At 53.8% G+C, this 17,575-nt stretch overlaps 1 protein-coding gene across 1 annotated transcript in view; it reads right to left on the reverse strand.

Annotated features, from left to right (window-relative positions):
• Positions 1-17,575, reverse strand: part of LOC139011343 (E3 ubiquitin-protein ligase RNF213-like) — a 102,715-nt gene that overhangs the window by 24,930 nt on the left and 60,210 nt on the right. The window contains exons 28-44 of the mRNA XM_070416925.1: positions 15,550-15,686; positions 15,034-15,129; positions 14,110-14,228; positions 12,988-13,095; positions 12,455-12,591; positions 11,944-12,097; positions 11,622-11,760; positions 9,662-9,853; positions 8,905-9,050; positions 7,488-7,648; positions 6,624-6,830; positions 6,172-6,353; positions 5,446-5,566; positions 3,238-3,338; positions 2,949-3,131; positions 2,138-2,307; positions 1,505-1,604 (exon numbers count right to left, since the gene is read on the reverse strand). Of these exons, the coding sequence (XP_070273026.1) occupies positions 1,505-1,604; positions 2,138-2,307; positions 2,949-3,131; positions 3,238-3,338; positions 5,446-5,566; positions 6,172-6,353; positions 6,624-6,830; positions 7,488-7,648; positions 8,905-9,050; positions 9,662-9,853; positions 11,622-11,760; positions 11,944-12,097; positions 12,455-12,591; positions 12,988-13,095; positions 14,110-14,228; positions 15,034-15,129; positions 15,550-15,686 (2,453 nt within the window). The remainder of the gene's footprint in view (positions 1-1,504; positions 1,605-2,137; positions 2,308-2,948; positions 3,132-3,237; positions 3,339-5,445; positions 5,567-6,171; positions 6,354-6,623; positions 6,831-7,487; positions 7,649-8,904; positions 9,051-9,661; positions 9,854-11,621; positions 11,761-11,943; positions 12,098-12,454; positions 12,592-12,987; positions 13,096-14,109; positions 14,229-15,033; positions 15,130-15,549; positions 15,687-17,575) is intronic.

Genomic DNA, 17,575 nt, shown 5'->3' on the forward strand with positions numbered 1-17,575 from the left:
GTGCAGGGGCAGCCGATCAATGATTCTCTCTCATCATTGATGTTATTCTCTCTCTCCCTCTCCCTTCCTCTCTGGAATCAATAAAAAATATTTTTAACATAGTATATACATACATACATATAGTATGTAACATGATTTTATTGAAAATATTTTGGTACAATATTGGAAGAATATAAAACACCATCATTGCTGCAGTAACATCGTTGCATATCCAACGTATTGAAAAAGGCAAAATATCTTTGTATTGTTTAAGAAATAATTCTGAGCCCCCGCACTTTGAGAACCACTATAGCAGATCAGCACAAGCACCCAGTGGCACAGCCAGGGGTGGGGTGGGGCTCAGCAGGGCTTGGCGACTGTGTCACACCCATCAGCCAGAGAGCTGATGTCTACATGTCCACCAGTAACCCCAGGCCTGTCCACATCAGCTCTTAACACAGAAATACTTGACTGTGAAAGAGAACCAGTGACAGCAGCCGGTACGTCCTGCAGACAATGCAGATTTAAGTTTGTCTTATGTCTCTAGATTTTTATCTTAAAACCAGTTCTGTAATGGTCAGTGTCTACCTGTCTCAGGACAGAGCGTATGCCCTGTCGGGGTCGATTTCTACCCCCGTGAATATGTCCACACCGCATCAAGACGCATGTACATCAGTGCCTGCATTCACACTTCTCTAAGCAAAGGGTTCGGGGAATGCGGATTTCACACGTTTATCAAAGTTAGTGAAATCACAGAACATCCAAAGAGGTTCTCCTCATCTCCTTGCTTATATATCATAAAAGCATAGCAAGACGCTGGCTCTGTAATAAAATGCCTCTTAAGGGCATTTTATTTGAAAATCCTGTAGGAATCCCGTTTCACAGAAATGAGGACTGAAGAAAAGGAAAACACTGGGTCCATGGACGAGGACCCAGCAGGCCTGTGTGCATGCAAATCACATCTCCGCTCTGAGTCTGCTTTTGGACATTGAACTCAGAAATGGTTGTTTCTGTCAGAACCTTCCTCACTGTGTCAATCAGAAGTCGGGCTGTGCACCCAGGGCCCGACCGCAGCCTCTGAGCACAGAGCGCTCCTGGAGAATTTTCTAAAACTGTGGCCTCTCTATCCATAGATAGAATCATAGGCGTTTAGGAGCCAAAACATAGAGGGACAGAGAGGGTGGGGGAGAGTCCGGTTACCTTCCTAAACATCATACACCTGTGGCCCAGGATCAGCCCGCAGGCCCCTGACTCAGGAGTCCCTGCCGAGTCCCTCTCTGAGCCCTTACACCCCCCCTGCCGCCGCCCCCCGCCCCTGCTTTCTTGCCCCCAGCAAGGCCTTGTGGCTGTGCTGACCGCCATTTGCCTTCTGCCATGGCTGAAAACCTGAGAACCTCCAACACGCATCTGACACAGACAAATAAGGCAGGCTCTGTCACTGCAGGAGCTGCCTCTGCATGGGGACTCCTCCTGAAGGAAGCACCAGCGACAAGAAGCAGTTGGGCTTTCTGGCTGCCTTGCTGACCTGTACTTCAGGAGCAGTTTCAGGACCACCGAGCGGATGATGGGCGTCTTGTCCACGATGTCGTCAAACGGGGACAGGGACTTGGTGTGTTCACAGTGCCCTGAAACCAGAGAGAGACAGTGAGCCACCTGAACCTCAGACAGGTGTGTGGGATGAGGACAGGGCTGGGAGGTCTATAGCAGGGGTGGGGACGTCCGGCCTCGGGCCGTATAAGGCCCTGGAAAGCATTTGGTCTGGGCCTGCCAAGGCATTAGGGGTGAGTTAATTAAATGTTTGACTAAATAAGGCAGGCTAATTTTTAAACAGATAATTCTTTAAAAATATTTTTTGGTTGATTTCAGAGAGGAAGGGAGAGGGAGAGAGAGATAGAAACATCAATAATGAGAGAGAATCATTCATTGGCTGCCTCTTGCACGCCCCACACTGGGGACAGAGCCTGCAACCCAGGCATGTGCCCTGAGCCAGAATTGAACCATGACCTCCTGGTTCATAGGCTGACACTCAACCCCTGAGCGGCGCTGGCCGGGCTGAGTGGATAATGTTGTATGGCCCACGAATGATGTTATAACCACCCACATGGCCTCGGCAGAAAAGCGGTTCCCACCCCTGGTCTGCGGGCAGGAAACCACATACTCTGGGGTGCATCTCTGAGCAGTGCCTTCTCCACGAAGAGCAGGGACAACAGTTCCTGGACCACGTCCCTGCTTGGGGGGCAGTTGTCTTTGAAGCACAGGGTGGACACCAGGTCCACGAAGAAGCTGGTGCACAAGTGGCGGAAGCGGGCGTGCTGCTCAATGGCAATCCTTGGGGACGGGAAACCACAGTCAAAGGCTGTAGGGGGGGCTGGATTTCCCTCCACGCACAGTGCCTGGGATGTGGCCGGCATTTTGATTTTTTAAATACAGAGACGTAAGTTCTCCTATCGATTAGAGCCGGTCTGGAAAAGTGTGCGCTCCTCTCTCCCCAGGAACACTTTGGAGCGTCCGGACCAGCCTGCCACACTCCAATGTCCTGTGGGTGTGTCCGAGAGGCCCCAGGGGGAAGGAAGCCAAGCCTTTCCTTGGGTAGAGCAGGCAAAGCCCCTGGGCTCCTGCTGACTTCAGCGACCTGCCTGCAGGCACATGGCCATCGGAGCTTGCTCCCCCTCAGGTCCCAGTGCAGGGTGGCAGGGACAGTGTGAGGGTAAACCACCCACATTGTGGGTGGGCCTCTTGTGCAGCTGCCTATGACCTGACTTCCTGGTTTATCTCCTCTAACATCGCTGCCCCCACATCTACACACATGTGCCTTGGGGAGACAGTGATTCTGAGACACCAGGTGTTTATGAAGGTCCACTGTCTCTCCTGGGACAGTCGCCCCCCCTCAGGATCTCTAAGGTTAATGGACTTATATTTCTAAGATGGTAGAAAAAAGCTTTCTTGAGAGAAAATAAATACTGTTTTACCTTGTCTCCTTGGAAACCTTGGGGGAGAAGCTGTCGGGCAGCTCCGTCCGGCACAGGGGGCAGGTCATCTGCCCAGGGATGAGACTTTGCCTGATGCAGTCCAGGCAGAACACGTGGTCGCAGGGCAGGCAGACCGGGCTGTGTGGGTCACCCAGGCAGACGGGGCATGACTGGACCCCGAACCTAGGACCCAGGGTGGTGGTCAGCGCTGGCTTGGAGGTGCCAGCAGGGAGATGCTAGGAACCCAGAGGGTCCGACTTCCCTCCCTCGGGGCCGCCGGGGAGCTCACCGGGTGAAGGTCTTGCTGGCCCGGTCCTTACACTCACGGAGAGTGGCCATCACCGCCGAGAACGGGCGGAGGGTCTTGATGTCTGAGTTCTCCTGCAGACACTGGTGGGGAAAGCAGGGATCAGGAAGAGGGTCAGCAGTGAGGAGGGCGGGTCAGCCAGTCCAGGTGCCGACACCCCCCCTGCCAGCCGGCGGGCATGTGTGGTCAGCACCGTCCTGTCCGTCTGCTGGGTGAGGTCTGGTGTGTGTCACTATCTCTGAATGCTCTTCGTGACACTGTTGCTTTTGGGAGAGAGACGACATTCTTTTTAACCTTCACCTGAGGATATTTTTTCATTGATTTGCAGACAGAGTGGAAGGGAAGGAGAAAGAGGGAGGGAGAGAAAGAAAAACATTGATGTGAGAGATACACATCCATTGGTTGCCTCCCATACATGCCCCAAGCAGGGCTGGGGATCGAACCCAAAACCGAAGTACGTGCCCTTGACCAGAATAAAACCTGAGACCCTTCAGTCTGTGGGGCCACACTCTAACCACTGAGCAAACCGGCCAGGGCATCTTTATATATATACTAGAGGCCCGGTGCACAAAAATTTGTGCACTCGGGGGGGAGAGGGGGTCCCTCAGCCCAGCCTGTGCCCTCTCGCAGTCTGGGACCCCTCGGGAGATAATGACCTGCTGGCTTAGGCCTGTTCCCGGGTGGCAGAGGGCAGGCCCAATCCCTAGGTGCAGCCCCTGGTCGGGCTCAGAGCAGGGCCGATTGGGAAGTTGGGGCGCCGCCCCCTGTCATGCGCAGAGCAGGGCGGATCGGGAGGTTGCAATGCCACCCCTAGTCACGCTCAGGGTAGGGCCAATTGGGGGGTTGGGGCACCCCCCCTCCCCCATCACACTCGAGGCAGGGTCGATGGGGAGGTTGCGGCGCCACCCCCTGTCATGCACAGAGCAGGGCCGATCAGGGGGTTGAGGAGCTCCCCCCGTCACGAACAGAGCAGGGCGGATAGGGAGGTTGTGGCCCCGTCTCCTGTCACACACAGAGCCGCAGGGCGATCAGGGGGCTTGGTTGCTGCCCCCTGTCACGCTGATCCCGGTGCCGGGAGGCCTCGCTGCTCTGCTGATCCCGGTGCTGGGAGGCATATTACCCTTTTACTATATAGGATAGAAGCCTGGTGCACGGGTGGGGGCCGGCTGGTTTGCCCTGAAGGGTGTCCTGGATCAGGGTGGGGGTCCCACTTGGGTGCCTGGGTGAGGGGATGATGGCTGTTTGCATCTGGTCACACCCCCTTCAGGGTGGGGGTCCCCACTGGGGTGCCTGGCCAGTCTAGGTGAGGGGCTGAGGGCTGTTTTCAGGCTGGCAGGTGACTGAAGCTCCCAACCTGTCCTTTTTTCCTTTTTTTTTAAAATTCTGGGCCAGCTTTAGCTCTGAGGCTCGGCTCCAGCTATGAGACCTCCGCTGCTGAAAGCAGGTTTCTGGCCTTTGTTTACCTTCTGTATTTGAAACAATGTTGCGGTCCTGCTGGCTGAAGCCCGGGGTTTTGTTTAGCTTCTATATTTGTTACAATGTTGCTTAGAGTGCAGCTGAGAGGCCGGCAAGGCAGGCCGGGAAGCTTGGCTTCCTCCGTCACTGAAGCAAGCAAGCCTCCCTGTTCATGTCAGCTGCCTGGCTGCCGGCCGCCATCTTTGTTGGGAGTTAATTTGCATGTCTCACTGATTAGCCAATGGGAAGGGTAGGGGCTGTATGGCTAATTACCATGTTTCTCTTTTACTAGATAGGATAATTTCCGAGAGAAGGAAAAGGGAAAGAAAGAGAAACATCCATGATGAGAGAGAACACTGATCAGTTGCCTCCCCTCCCCAGGGAGAACAGAAGATCCTGTGATCCCTTAAGACGTGGCTGAAACATTCTATCACTCTGTCCCCAGCTTCTGCAACCTGCGCAGGTCCCGCTCACTCCCGGTAACTGGCACCATCTGATGGGCTTACCAATTCCCTGTTTTCTGCTCTTGGGCTTTTAGAATGTTCCCAATTTTTGGCAAGTGATCAGGGGGCTGGTCTGGGGTCCCCTGGCGGCCTGGGCGGAGCTCTGCCTTCCCCTCATTCTCCGCATGGCCTGTGTGGGGAGGTCTCTACCCTTTGTACTTTAGACAACCTTGTGGCGCTGAAGTCATACCTGGGTCCCTCTCCCTCTCAGACACGCAGACCATCGCCTCACCTTGTCCAGAGAGAAGACATAATCGGTCAGCAGCGTGTGCAGCTCGGGAGAGTGGCCCTTGGTCCCCAGGAGCACGTGCTCCACGAAGAGTGCAACAGAGAAGATGCGAGTCCACTGGCCTCTGTGAGGAGTGTGGCCTGCTCAGCTCTGACAAAGGAGCCTGAGACACCACGAGGGGCACTGGACTGGGGGACAGGCCACGGATACGGGTGCAGAGGGAGGGGGCCTGGGTGCAGGCGAAGGGGGGCTGGGGTGCAGGTGGAGGGGGCCCTGGTGCACCCTGTGCTGTGAGCCCGACCTGTACCACTTCGTCTCCCCTGGACCTCGTGGGAATGTAACTCGATGTCACATGCTGGGCTCAGCCTGTGCCTGGTGAGTCCCTCTGTGCCCCTGAAACCAGCACAGAACATGTACCCGCTGGGCGACTGCCCTGGCTGTGCCGCCCACCCTGTCGTCCTGCTCTCCCTATCTTGCTTGGGGTCCTTTCCGGGTGCCCTGTGGCCACAGTATTCCTGCTTGCCTTTCTGTCTCCCTTCATCCCTGCACACCCGGAATACGGTTTTCTCCTCTTCCCCGGGTCTCCAGCACCAGCGTGCAGCCTGGTGTGGGGAGGGCTCCACAGATGTAAGGAGGGAAGGAGGAAGGGGCTCCTCCATGCCTGCACCTGTGTCCTTCTCCCGGACTCAGCGGGTTACTGTGGACAGGAGTGGAAGGTGGGAAGCTCACCTGACTTCTCCGATGAGGCCGCTGGCCCTGCTCCCCGGGCCCTGCACGTAGCCCTCAGAGCAGAGCAGCTGCAGGGGCACTGCCAGGCTCTTCACCGCCCGCAGCCACGCCTGGGGGCTGGGCTTCAGGAGGTCCCTGGTCAGCAGCTCTGTGCAGGCCATGGCTGCCCAGGCGTCCAGGGTCTGTGGAGGGTGAGCGGGGACTCAGCTGCTGCCCAGCCCCTGTGGTGGCGCTAGGTCTCATGCCAGAGGCCCGGAGGCCCGGCTCCCAGCCCCATCTTCACTGTCCTGGATGCAGAGGGCACTTACTGGATGTGTCTCACGTCTGAATCTCGCGATGCATGTGCCTCATGCAGGAGCCTCGCATTTGGAGCTTGACTGCCAGCCTCCCCGCCCTCCCTTCAGGAAGGCCCAGCCTTGGCCAAGCACTAACTGTCCCCAGAAGGTGCCTACCATCTCAGGTCCAGCCAAATCCTGGCTCCGGGCAGCTGCTGCCAGGCTGTCTAGAACTGGGGGGTGGATAGTCAAGATTCTGGAGAAGTTCTGGAGCCGGACCCTGAAATGTTGGTAGGCCCAGTGCACCCACGGGAGGGAGAGCTCCTGCTCAGGGCTCCCCACCCTCAGCTGTTGGACGCAGGACCACAGAGCCATCTGCAGGAACTGGGGGGGGGGGGGGGGGGGGGGAGACAGGCTTTCAGGGTGTGTTTGTAAATCACACCCAGACACACACAGTTACACACACAGAGACACACACAGTTACACACAGACACACACAAATGCACTTTATTTTATTTATTTATATTTTTATTGATGTCAGAGAGGAAGGGAGAGAGGGAGACAGAAACATCCATGATGAGAGAGAATCATGGATCGGCTGCCTCCTGCACGCCCCGACTGGGGATCGAGCCCGCAACCCGGGCCTGTGCCCTGACAAGGAATCGAACCGTGACCTCCTGGTTCATAGGTCGACACTCAACCACTGAACACATTGGCCAGGCATAATTTTCATTTTTAAAAGTTGGGGGATTTCCTTATTGATTCCTAAGAATAGTTTATTAATTAATCATATTGGTTATATGGGCTCCTCAAATATGTCCCTTTCCTTTTTTATGTACAAAAGTTTAAAAGATGTTCATCTTTCCATTGTAATGGTCAGTTAAACGTTTACTTAATTTTCTTCAAGAGAAACCAAGCATTGAAAAGCAGCAGTTCCAGGGGCTGAGGGAGTGGCTAGGTGGCACCCACGGTGTGCCGAGACCACGCTCTGCCCGCAGCTCCGTGTCTGCAGCCGGGCCGTGGCCCAGCGCCCGCACTCACCTCCAGTTCTGGCCACGTGGACACCTGCATGGTCAGGAGCAGGAAGTCCCTCAGGTAGGACCGCAGCAGCTCCTGCCGCTCCTCTCCACGCAGCCGGGCGAGGAAGCGGCCCAGCGGGGTCTGTGGGAAGATCTCCACCAGCTTCCCTACCGGTTCCGGTCCTGCGGAGGGACCCACAGCGTGGGGGGTGAGGGCCAGGCCACGTTCTCCCTCCCTCCCCCGGGGCACGGCCTCTGTGTGTGGGCCCGCCGCTCTGCTGACTGATACAGCAGGGAGGGGTCTACTCCACACAGGACCTTGAAGGACACTGGGCGATCTACTCTGAGGTCATTTCTAGATGCTTTAGATATTTTTAGGGCAACGACAGACACAAAGGCGGAATCAATGTTAAATTTCAGTCACAGCCCGGCGGGTTGAGTATCAACCTATGAACCAGGTCAGGGTTCGATTCCCGGTCAGGGCACTTGCCCGGGTTGTGGGCTCAGTCCCCAGTGTGGGGCAGGCGGAAGGCAGCCAATCAGTGACTCCTCTCATCATGGATGTTTCTACCTCTCTCTCCCTCTCCCTTCCTTCTGAAATCAATAAAAATATATTAAAAAATAATTTCAGTTACAAACCGCCTCACAAACCCTGAAGGGATTAGACAACCTGAGGCAGACCAAGCACATGCCTGCGAAGTCGGGACAAGTGCAGGAACCCAGGGGCGGGGCTCACCTGCTGCTCAAACCACAAAGATCCACTGTCTAGGGACAGGGCACTGTCCCACGTGGCATGCTCCCTGGCATAGCAGGGTGGGTGGGGGTGTGGCCCCAGAAGAGAGAAATACTCTTTCCTGTTTCCAGTTTGCTCAGAAAGAGTGGCAGGGTGCTTACTTAGAAAAGTAACCTCATCTTCAAGTGTCTCGGCTTGTATTTTTTGTTTTTTTGTTAATCCTCACCTGAGGGTATTTTTTTCCATTGATTTTTAGAGAGAGTAGAAGGGATGGAGGAAGAGGGGGGAGAGAAAGAGAAACATTGATGTGAGAGAGACACATTCATTGGTTGCCTCCTAGATGCCTGACCAGGGCCAGGAATCAAACCTACCACCAAGGTATGTGCCCTTGACTGAAAATTGAACCTGAGACCCTTTGGTCAGTGGGCCGAGCTCTAACCACTGAGCACCGGCCAGGGCTCGATCTGTATTTCTTAAAGGAGTACTTGTGCGTCCACTTTGAGAAGATTAGTTCATTACGAAGGTGACTATTGGATTTCCTGGAACGCTGAGAGCATATCCCAGTGCTGGGGGCTCAGGAGGGGCCCGGACAGCTGCCCAGATGCAGGCCCTGTGCTCTCTTTGCCGGCGACACCTCCCAAGTCCCAGGCCCTCACTGTTCAGGATGAAGCGGGCTCGCTTCCTGCCCCCACCAGTCCCGGCGCACCTGTGGCCTTGGAGATGTACTGTGCCTGCACCCACAGCTCCTCCACATAGTCCCGGATGCGCCAGCTGAAAGGGACGGCGCAGCTGACCTCCTCCAGGCCGTGTGTGTGGCTCTGCACCAGGATGTGGGCCATGTCGCTCTTGGACCTTCAAGTGAGGATCGAAAGCATGGGTGGTGAGATGTCGCTGAGATGCAGGCAGGAGCCACCGTGCTCCTCTTTCCTGGAGACTGGTCTCTGGAGGCTATGGACACCCCCAAACACAGACCAGGACAGGGAGGGGTCACACACGCAGGCTGGCCGAAGTCTTGGGGAGCTAGGACCTTGCCGTGCCCACTGCAGATGGACTATGACTGGGAAAGGGTCCGTCTCAGGACCAACAGTGTCTCCACCGGATTCCGAATCCCATGTACTCTACTTTATTAACAGTACGCCCCAGAATCGAAGCCCCTAAGATGCAAGCGAGAAGCTTCTGGGAAACCAGCTGAGCCCGAGTCGCACAGGAGCAGGCCCCATGGAGCAGCGGGGGGCCCAGAAGCGCACCGGCTGAGCTGCAGTGCCCTGGCAGCTTCTTTATGCGTATGCTGGTGCTGGCGACACCAGCTGTGACCTGCTGGTGAAGGAGGCACAGGCATCTCAGAAAGTCACGGCTCTCTGAGCCCTTCGGGCTGCCAGGGGTTGCTGACTCCAGTGTGACTCTGAAGTCAGGCTGCCACCACACTGGGGCTCCCCCACCACAGAAAGCAAGCCTGCGTTCACCTGGCATCCTTCATGACAAGAGGGATGTTCAGCAGCTTAACATCACTGAAAATAAACATCCAAAGCTCTTGTGTCCAGGCCGGAGCGTCAGGCTTGGTCAGCAGCTCCAGGTTGCTGTCTCTGTCGATGACGGACACCATGCTGGCCAGGAGAGGGGTCACCACGCCCTGGATCCGCTTCCAGAGGGCATGCCTGCAGCAGGGGGGCGAGGGGGGATCCCAGTCTGGGTGAGAGGGACCATAGTGGAAAAGCACATGGCTACCCTCGAGTTAGCATTTGTCCCTGGTGGATTTGTCCATTAGATGTGAGTATTGCCATATACCTTTGATTGTTTGTGTGTATGAACTACATTACCTTGTTATAAATATGTTTCTATACAATAAACTATAATTCATTAAAAGGTAAACCCTGGCTGCTGCGGGGAAGGCACCTGGATGGGCAGGCTGGCTGTGGGCTCTGCGGTCAGGAAAACCCAAGCAGGATCACCAGGATTTGGACTTTAATCCCGAGGGGACAAAGGAAGGACTTTGGTCTCAAACACATGGATGGTGAGCAGCTCGCCCCCAAGGCTGAGGTCAGGGACCAGCTGGCTCCAGAGTTTTGTCTGACACCTGACATCTGACAGAGGCGAGTCAAATGCATGAGGCTTTGACTTGCCCTGACCACAGGCTGAGATGGGCCAGTTCCAACACTGCAGCAAACAGCAGAGCTGTGGGAGGTGGGCTGCCCGACCCCACTGAGTGCCTGGCAATGGGGAAGCTGAGGAACTGCAGTGCGTGTGGAAGGGGGGCCCTGAAACCACAGCCTTAAGAGGTATTTGTGTGAAATTAAGTATTTAGTAAAGTCCATAGGTGCAGCCAAGGGAAATGAAAATCTTACTAGGTTCATAGCTTATAAAATTCCTTACTCAGAAAGTATAACTAAGCAAGAAATTAAGGATTGCTTAATTTCTTAAGCAATCACGTTGCTTAGCTGCCATTTGCTATCCCACACGGACTGTGTCCTAGCCTCTCCTGCCGATATGCCCAGAGCCAAACCCAGCAGAGTGGTGGAGGCTGGGCCCTGAGGGGCTGTGGGTGAGTAAAACCTCCATTCACAGAGGACGGAGCTGAGGGCCACAATGATGCCCAAGGTGAGAGCCCTGCCCCTGAGGTCCAGGCCCATCCCACCCCTCAGCCACACGGGTCACTTGGGGTTGGTCCCAAGAAAGGGGCTTTATGGACAAAGGACCCTGGGCACAAAGGGAATTCCCCAACATCTTGCTTTTGTTGTTATCAAATAACCTCAAGCTCAGGTCTGAGAAAGTAGTTTCTGTCCCCTCCCTGCACACATCACCTTCATTCAATAACCTGAAACAGCGTCCGCCTCCAGGCCTCCTGACTTGCTGGCAACAGTGTAAGAACAGGCATAAACACACAAACGTAGAGAGATGAGTCGGCAAACCCCCACATAACAGCCACCCAGACTATCTCATATATTTTTGGAAAAAGAAAAGAGAGCAATCTGAGCCTGGCCAGTGTGGCTCAGTGGCTGAGCATCGACCTATGAACCAGGACATCACAGTTCAATTTCCCATCAAGGCATATGCTCAGGTTGCAGGCCCAATCCCCAGTGTGGGGCGTGCAGGAGGCAGCCCATCAATGATTCTCTCTCATCATTGATGTTTCTATCTCTCTTTCCCTCTCCTTTTCTCTCTAAAATCAATAAAAATATATTTCAAAAAAAGACCACTTTGAATTGCTCAGAGAAAGAAATGTAGGGCACCCTGAAATTGGGGGCAGGGGGCAAGGGAGGAGATAGGATGTGAGCACACCTTCCTGTCACCCACCAGCTGCCTGTCACCCATCTGCCTGTCACCCTCCAGCTGCTTGTCACCTGCTCGCTTCCTGTCACCTGCCTGCCTGTGTCACCCATCTGCCTGCCACCGCCACTTGCATCCCTTGTGTCTTTGATCAGGTACCTGAAGGTGCCTGCCTCCTGCAGGGCGTCAGGGTTGGAGGCCTCCTGCACAACCCACTCCTTCCTGCTGAACACACAGCTCTCCTCCTGCTGCCGCAGCAGGTCATGGATGCGCACCTTGGCCACCCGTGAGAAGGAGGCTGTAACGCAGCAGAGGGGACGCCATTGGCCTCACGCCAGGACCTGTGCTGGGCCCGCAGTGCTGACCAGCCCCCTGTAGTGGAGCGGACTCCCTGCAGCCAGGCCAGGACTGGAGCAGCTTGGGAGGGCCGAGCGGGAGGGCCTGCTTGTGGACAAGCCAAGCGGGGGTCCCGGGGACTCACCTTTGCACGCGTTGTCTGCGTCCTCACTGAGGAGGCCGAGCAGGATCTCCACGCGCCTCACGTTGCGCTGGCTGCGCTCGCTTGGGTCCCGCAGGAGGCCCACCGCGCTCTGGATGCAGCTGCGCAGAAGGCTGTCACAGTCCAGGGCCCGTGTCTGTGGCGACACAACTGAGCTTCCATTAGTCATTGCGCACAGGCAGGCCCAGCTGGAAATAGGTCCCCAGGGCCCACGGGGGTGGCGAGGAGGGGGGCAGGGGATGCATCCTGGCCACAGTCCCCCCTGTTCCCCTGCCCGGCTCCTCTCAGAACTCCTGCGAGGGGATCACGTGTGCTCAGGACTCATCCGGGAGACGCAGGAAGAGCCCACGTTGGACCCTGTCCTGTATTTCATCTGCATGCACAGCGTGGAGGAAAGAAGTGCTGGGCTGATCTGCCCGCCACCCTGTACTCCTCAGATTCCCAGGGCGCCCACAGCTCCCGGAGGCCCAGGATACGAGACAGCTGCACTCACGTGGCCTCTCCGGGCCTTTGGACTGTCCATCTCCATGTCCACTGTCTCCATGTCCACAGCAGCCGTGGGCCCGGGTTCATTGGTCTCCACTCCCATCGCCTCCTCTTGGCCATGTCTGGCCTCGCATCCCACCTCGGCTGCAACAGAAGCAACACCGTCCAGCCACTGACTGCTGGATGCTGGCGCTATGCCCGTGAGCTGTTTCCTGCCTCCTGACTGCAGTGGCTCCCAGGGAGAGGCCCAGGCACGCAGCTCAGCCTCAGGTCCACCCCTCAGGGGTCCTCTGCTTGGGTCCCATGCTCTGAGGCCGATGTAGGAACAGAAAGTGGCACAGGCCACAGGCACTCACCGCTGCTCCGTCTGCTCCACCAGACCCACTGTTTCTGGTGAAATACTGCCTGCTGAGGGGTGGGGGTGAGGACTCGGGGCAGGACACACAGGGGCCCTGTTCCCAAAGCTCACAGGCAGAGGTACTCCTGACACGGTTGGCCATACCTGCCCTCCCACACCCCCAGGGCATTCCCGGGGCATACACTCAGGGTCAAATAGCTGGCTGATGGTCACATCCTGCAGCTGCATCACGTCTGAGATCATGGTCGTGGATCTCCGGAGGTCATCGATGTGCACGGACCGCCACAGCCCTGCAGAGGCAAAGCCACCGAGTCTCCGCGTGTCCTTCAGCCAGAAGCAGGGACATACTGGTGGTGCCGGCAGCGACACACAGCTGCCGAGTGAGAGACTTGTGTCCTGGAGCCTAAACCCCTGGCCCAGCCTGCATCTCAGCTTCTCAACCAGAAATCCATGCCAGACGGAAATACCTGATGTGGAAAGGCAGCCCGAGCTGGTGGACCTTTTATATGTTTGGTGTTCTACCTGTGGAGCCGCGGTCAGTACAGGGCCGGCCGGGGGCACTGGCAGGGAGGCCTCCCATTGTCTATGGAATTATTAAAGTAAATCACATTTGCTGGTTCTAGAAGACCAACTTTCTCACATCATAAATACTTGGTGAGCCATTTGTCAGGAGAGGCAGGAAGGATGGAGAGAGGGAGAGAGGAAGGTTGATTTAAGATAGCATTCCTCCTCACCCCAAAACAGGCATAAAGTATCAGTGTGTTCATCACAGGTGCGTTGGAAATACCTTCTCTGCATTTCCCATTTGTTTGCCAGTCGCTCAGTGGTTAGAGCATCAGCCCAAGGACCAAAGGGTTGCTGGCTTGACTCCCAGCCCCAGGGTCTGGGTCGGTGTGGAGGCAACCAATCAATGTGTCTCTCTCATGTTGATGTTTCTCTCTCTCCCTCCCTCACTCCCTTCCACTCTCTCTAGAAATTAATTTGGAAAAAACATCCTTGGATCAGGATTAAACAAAAAGAAAAACACAAAAACAAATAACAGCAACACAAAAGTAGATGCTGAGGAACCTAAGACACTGATGGAGAGCTTACAAGTTAATACAGAAAATTCTATGTGCTGAGCAGCAAGTCCAAAGATGGGTGTTTTTAGTAGGAATCAACAGTAACAAGTTTAATCTCATATGAAATGAATATTGTGGTAGTAACACTAATATTCCAATTTCAGACTTGTATACCCTAGGACCGAGCTAGAAATAACTCAAACGGGACTTACATAACCACATTTACTAATTTGTTTGTCCTACCTCCATGGAATCCCACATAGGACGTTCCACTTTCCATCCGGGACAGTTTTGTGATGAAATAGACAAAGATGCAGGCCTTATTTCCTTGTATCTTGTTGATTTCATTTATAGCAGAATACCTATTTTTTAAAACAAACAAGCAAAACCAAAATAAATTGAAGCAGCAAAAACAAAGCCAATACACAAAACCGAAGTTGCGAAGTAGCTGGAGGGTATCCTAGGAGCTGGCAGGTTGAAGCTCAGGGTCTCCCTTCTTTCAGTTTTAAATAAACGTCGCCCTTGTGATTATCTCTCTTCCGAGAGAATGAGGGCACGTTCTCTAAGAAGGCGAATTTTCTCCCCCATCCCTGTGTCCCTCAGCTTTGGAGGGGCATTTCTTATGGATCATAAACTCTACTCTGGGATCCAAGATGGCTTCCCTCATCCCACCGAAGGCAAGTCTAGCGGGACTTTGCATTTCAAGAAGCAAGTTTCCATGGACAGAAAACCAGTGGCCAAAGAGCCATGACACAAAGTAACAGGAACACAATTCTGAAGGCATCATATTTACCTGACAAACACTATTTAAAAATCCAAGAAATACAAATGAAATCATTTCCATCCTGTTCCTGCCCTTAACCTTGCAATACATTCAAATTGTATCATTTAAAGCTAATCATGACCAAAACATGTCTGCAAACCCATGTTTCTAGGATATTCATTTATATCCTATTAATGTTCTATTTACACTTCTTGCGTTTCTCCATTTTGGTATTGTTCTTAGCCTTTCCTCCTTTTTGCTTCTCTTTTTTCAGTTTCTTTAGTCCATGATTGGAAAAATGAAAAGGAAGAGCCGGTTTTATTTTTATTTCTATGTGTATTATGATCCTGTACTGTCTTCAGGGAAGAAATCCTTTAGGTGCTTTCCAAAAGAACAAAACGTACTTAGCCGAGGCGATGAGCTGAGCACTGTGAACACCGTCCTCAAAATCTGTCTGGATGATGAGGATCTTACGTGTGGCTGTGCTTGTCAAACAGTTTCTGAAAAAAAGAGGAATTACACAAGTTATTTCTCTATCCTAAAAAGGGATGGTAAAGCCCTCCCTTTCCTCCCCCCACCCCAGAACTATGGGAACTATAAGGGCTACTATTAAACTATTCAGGCGGGATTCTCTTCTACAAAGTGAGTGGGCAACCCAGCGGGGAAAAAAATAAACTCCAATAAACACTGCCTAATGAGACCCGAGGACCAGGTTTCAGAGAAGGATGCCCACCTAGAAGACAACAGTGGTGACAGGGACTCTGGAGGATTTAACAAGTGTCCTTTTCTGAGTCCCGGGTCCTCATGTTCATTACCCAGCGCTGCTGACAGCACCGTGGTCACTCCAGCCACACAAACGACATACGATGTGGCCAGAGCTGAGGATGGAGCCCAGAGGGAGGGCAGGCAGGGGACCTCACCGAACTTCTTTGAGGAATGAGTGCTCGGTGTCAAACTGTTGCAGTGACAGGATCATGGGTTTCAGAGCCCTGTCGTTCACTTCCGATTCCAACATCTCACAGTCGTAACTGGTGAGCAGTCTGGAGAAAGTAGTAATCTGCAAGGTCATGGAATGCAAACTATTTGCACGTCTCCTAGGGTTAGATCCTGGAAACGCGAGCATGTTCAGCCAGTACCTTTTATGGGCTAGCACGGTGCTGCTGGCACAGACAGAAAAGAATCCAAACCCAGAGTTTTTGAAAACAAGGCAGTGCTGAGGGGAACAGAACCCAGGATCAGAAGGCAGTGGAGAGAAGACACCCTGTCCTGAAGACGGAGTCTCCTTCCCAGACTCAGGCGTCTTCCTGCTTTGGTCCTTACTGGAAAGTGTAACTATCCCTTAGGGCTCAACACAAATGGCATTTCCTCCCTGGCAACCTTGCTTCATACTTTCAGATGGAGTTAGCTGATGACGCCCCTTCCTTTGCTGGGCTACCAGCAATTCTCCATGCCACTGGGTCACACCGCGTAGTGCAACCAATGCTCATTATGGGAATGCTGATCTGGCAACTGCCAAATCCCCTGTCTCTAGGCTGGCCTTCCCACTGAGCTTCTACATCCAATTGCATGACAGTCACATCCTCCTGGGTTGACAGGGGCACCAAGTGGAATTTACCTCTGTCCCCCCCCCCCCCCCCCGCCCCGCAACTCGCTGTTCATTCCAGGATCCTCTATTGTGATTAACCAGACCTCTGGCCATCCAAGGAAGTACCCGGGAATCATCCCCAGACTCCTCCATCTCCCACAGCCCTTATACGGGATCAGCCGTTCACTCTGCCAATGTATTCCTAACTACTCCTTTCTAGCCATTGTCATTTACTTTGAACACTCACAGCAGCCTCCCCACTAGTGTGCCTTTTCTATGATAGTCTCTCATCACACCTTCCCCCCATGTCAGCACACATCTCTCCATCACTCCCCTCCACACAGGAAAGATCAAACTCTCAGTGCCGCCAACAAGGCCCTCCATGAAGTCTCTCCAATGGTCGCTCACCCCACCTCTCAGCACTCCCGGCTTTGCATATTAGGCTCCATCAGTGAACCACCCCTGATCTCCTGTACAGGCTCTGCTGTTTCTCACCTTGACACCTTTGAGTGTGATACATTCCCAACCACAATTCCCAATCCCTGCGGGGGCCACCTCTTAAAGAAAATCCTGCCTTGTGGGGACTTGGTTGGAAAGTCTGCAAGGAGGACTCTCCAGAAGGTCAGGGACCTGTAGGGGGACCTTGTCAAAGCCAGCAGACCCTGCCTTGACTTTTCCAAACAAGTCTGAGCCCCCAGGTGTTTTAGTGGAATCTTTATATTTAGACTTCAGAACGTCCTTGCTCAAAGGACACTGTAGACGCATGTGTCTTCTCAAGGATACTTACCCTGCTGATAGTATCTAATAGTTAATTTTAGTTCAAGCTGTTGCTATAATAAAAGCCTAAGGAGGCAGGTGAACAGGGATGTCTGGTTCCTTTAGCCAGGCAGTCCCTTAGTCCTCTCTTTCACATAAACATGTGTCAGAGTAATCATTCATCCATCTCTCAGAGTCTGCTGGTCAGCCCCAGCACTGCCTGTTTCTAGCTGGTTTACTCAGTGGTTACAGCATTGGCTCATGGACCAAAGATTTGCAGGTTCAATTTCGGTCAAGGGCACATATCTTGGTTGCAGGTTCATACCCACCCCAGTCAGGGTGCGTGTGGGAGGCAACCAATTGATGTGTCCCATGTTGATGTTTCTCTCTCTCTCTCTCTCTCTCTCTCTCTCTCTCTCTCTCCCTGCCTCCCATTCTATCTGAAAATCAATGGAGAAAATATCTTCGGGTGAGGATTAACAAAAAGAGAAGATCCCATCTGACCTCAGCCTGACCTGTGTTGCCCCTCTTTGCCTGGGGAAAGCGTTCTGGAATGATAACAATGGCACGGGTCCATGAGTCTGTCTGTCCACCTCACATGGTAT

Source organism: Myotis yumanensis, unplaced genomic scaffold, assembly GCF_028538775.1.
Source record: "Myotis yumanensis isolate MYYU_CA2020_CCGP unplaced genomic scaffold, mMyoYum1.0.hap1 SCAF_5, whole genome shotgun sequence".
In the NCBI taxonomy this organism is placed as follows: Eukaryota; Metazoa; Chordata; class Mammalia; order Chiroptera; family Vespertilionidae; genus Myotis; species Myotis yumanensis.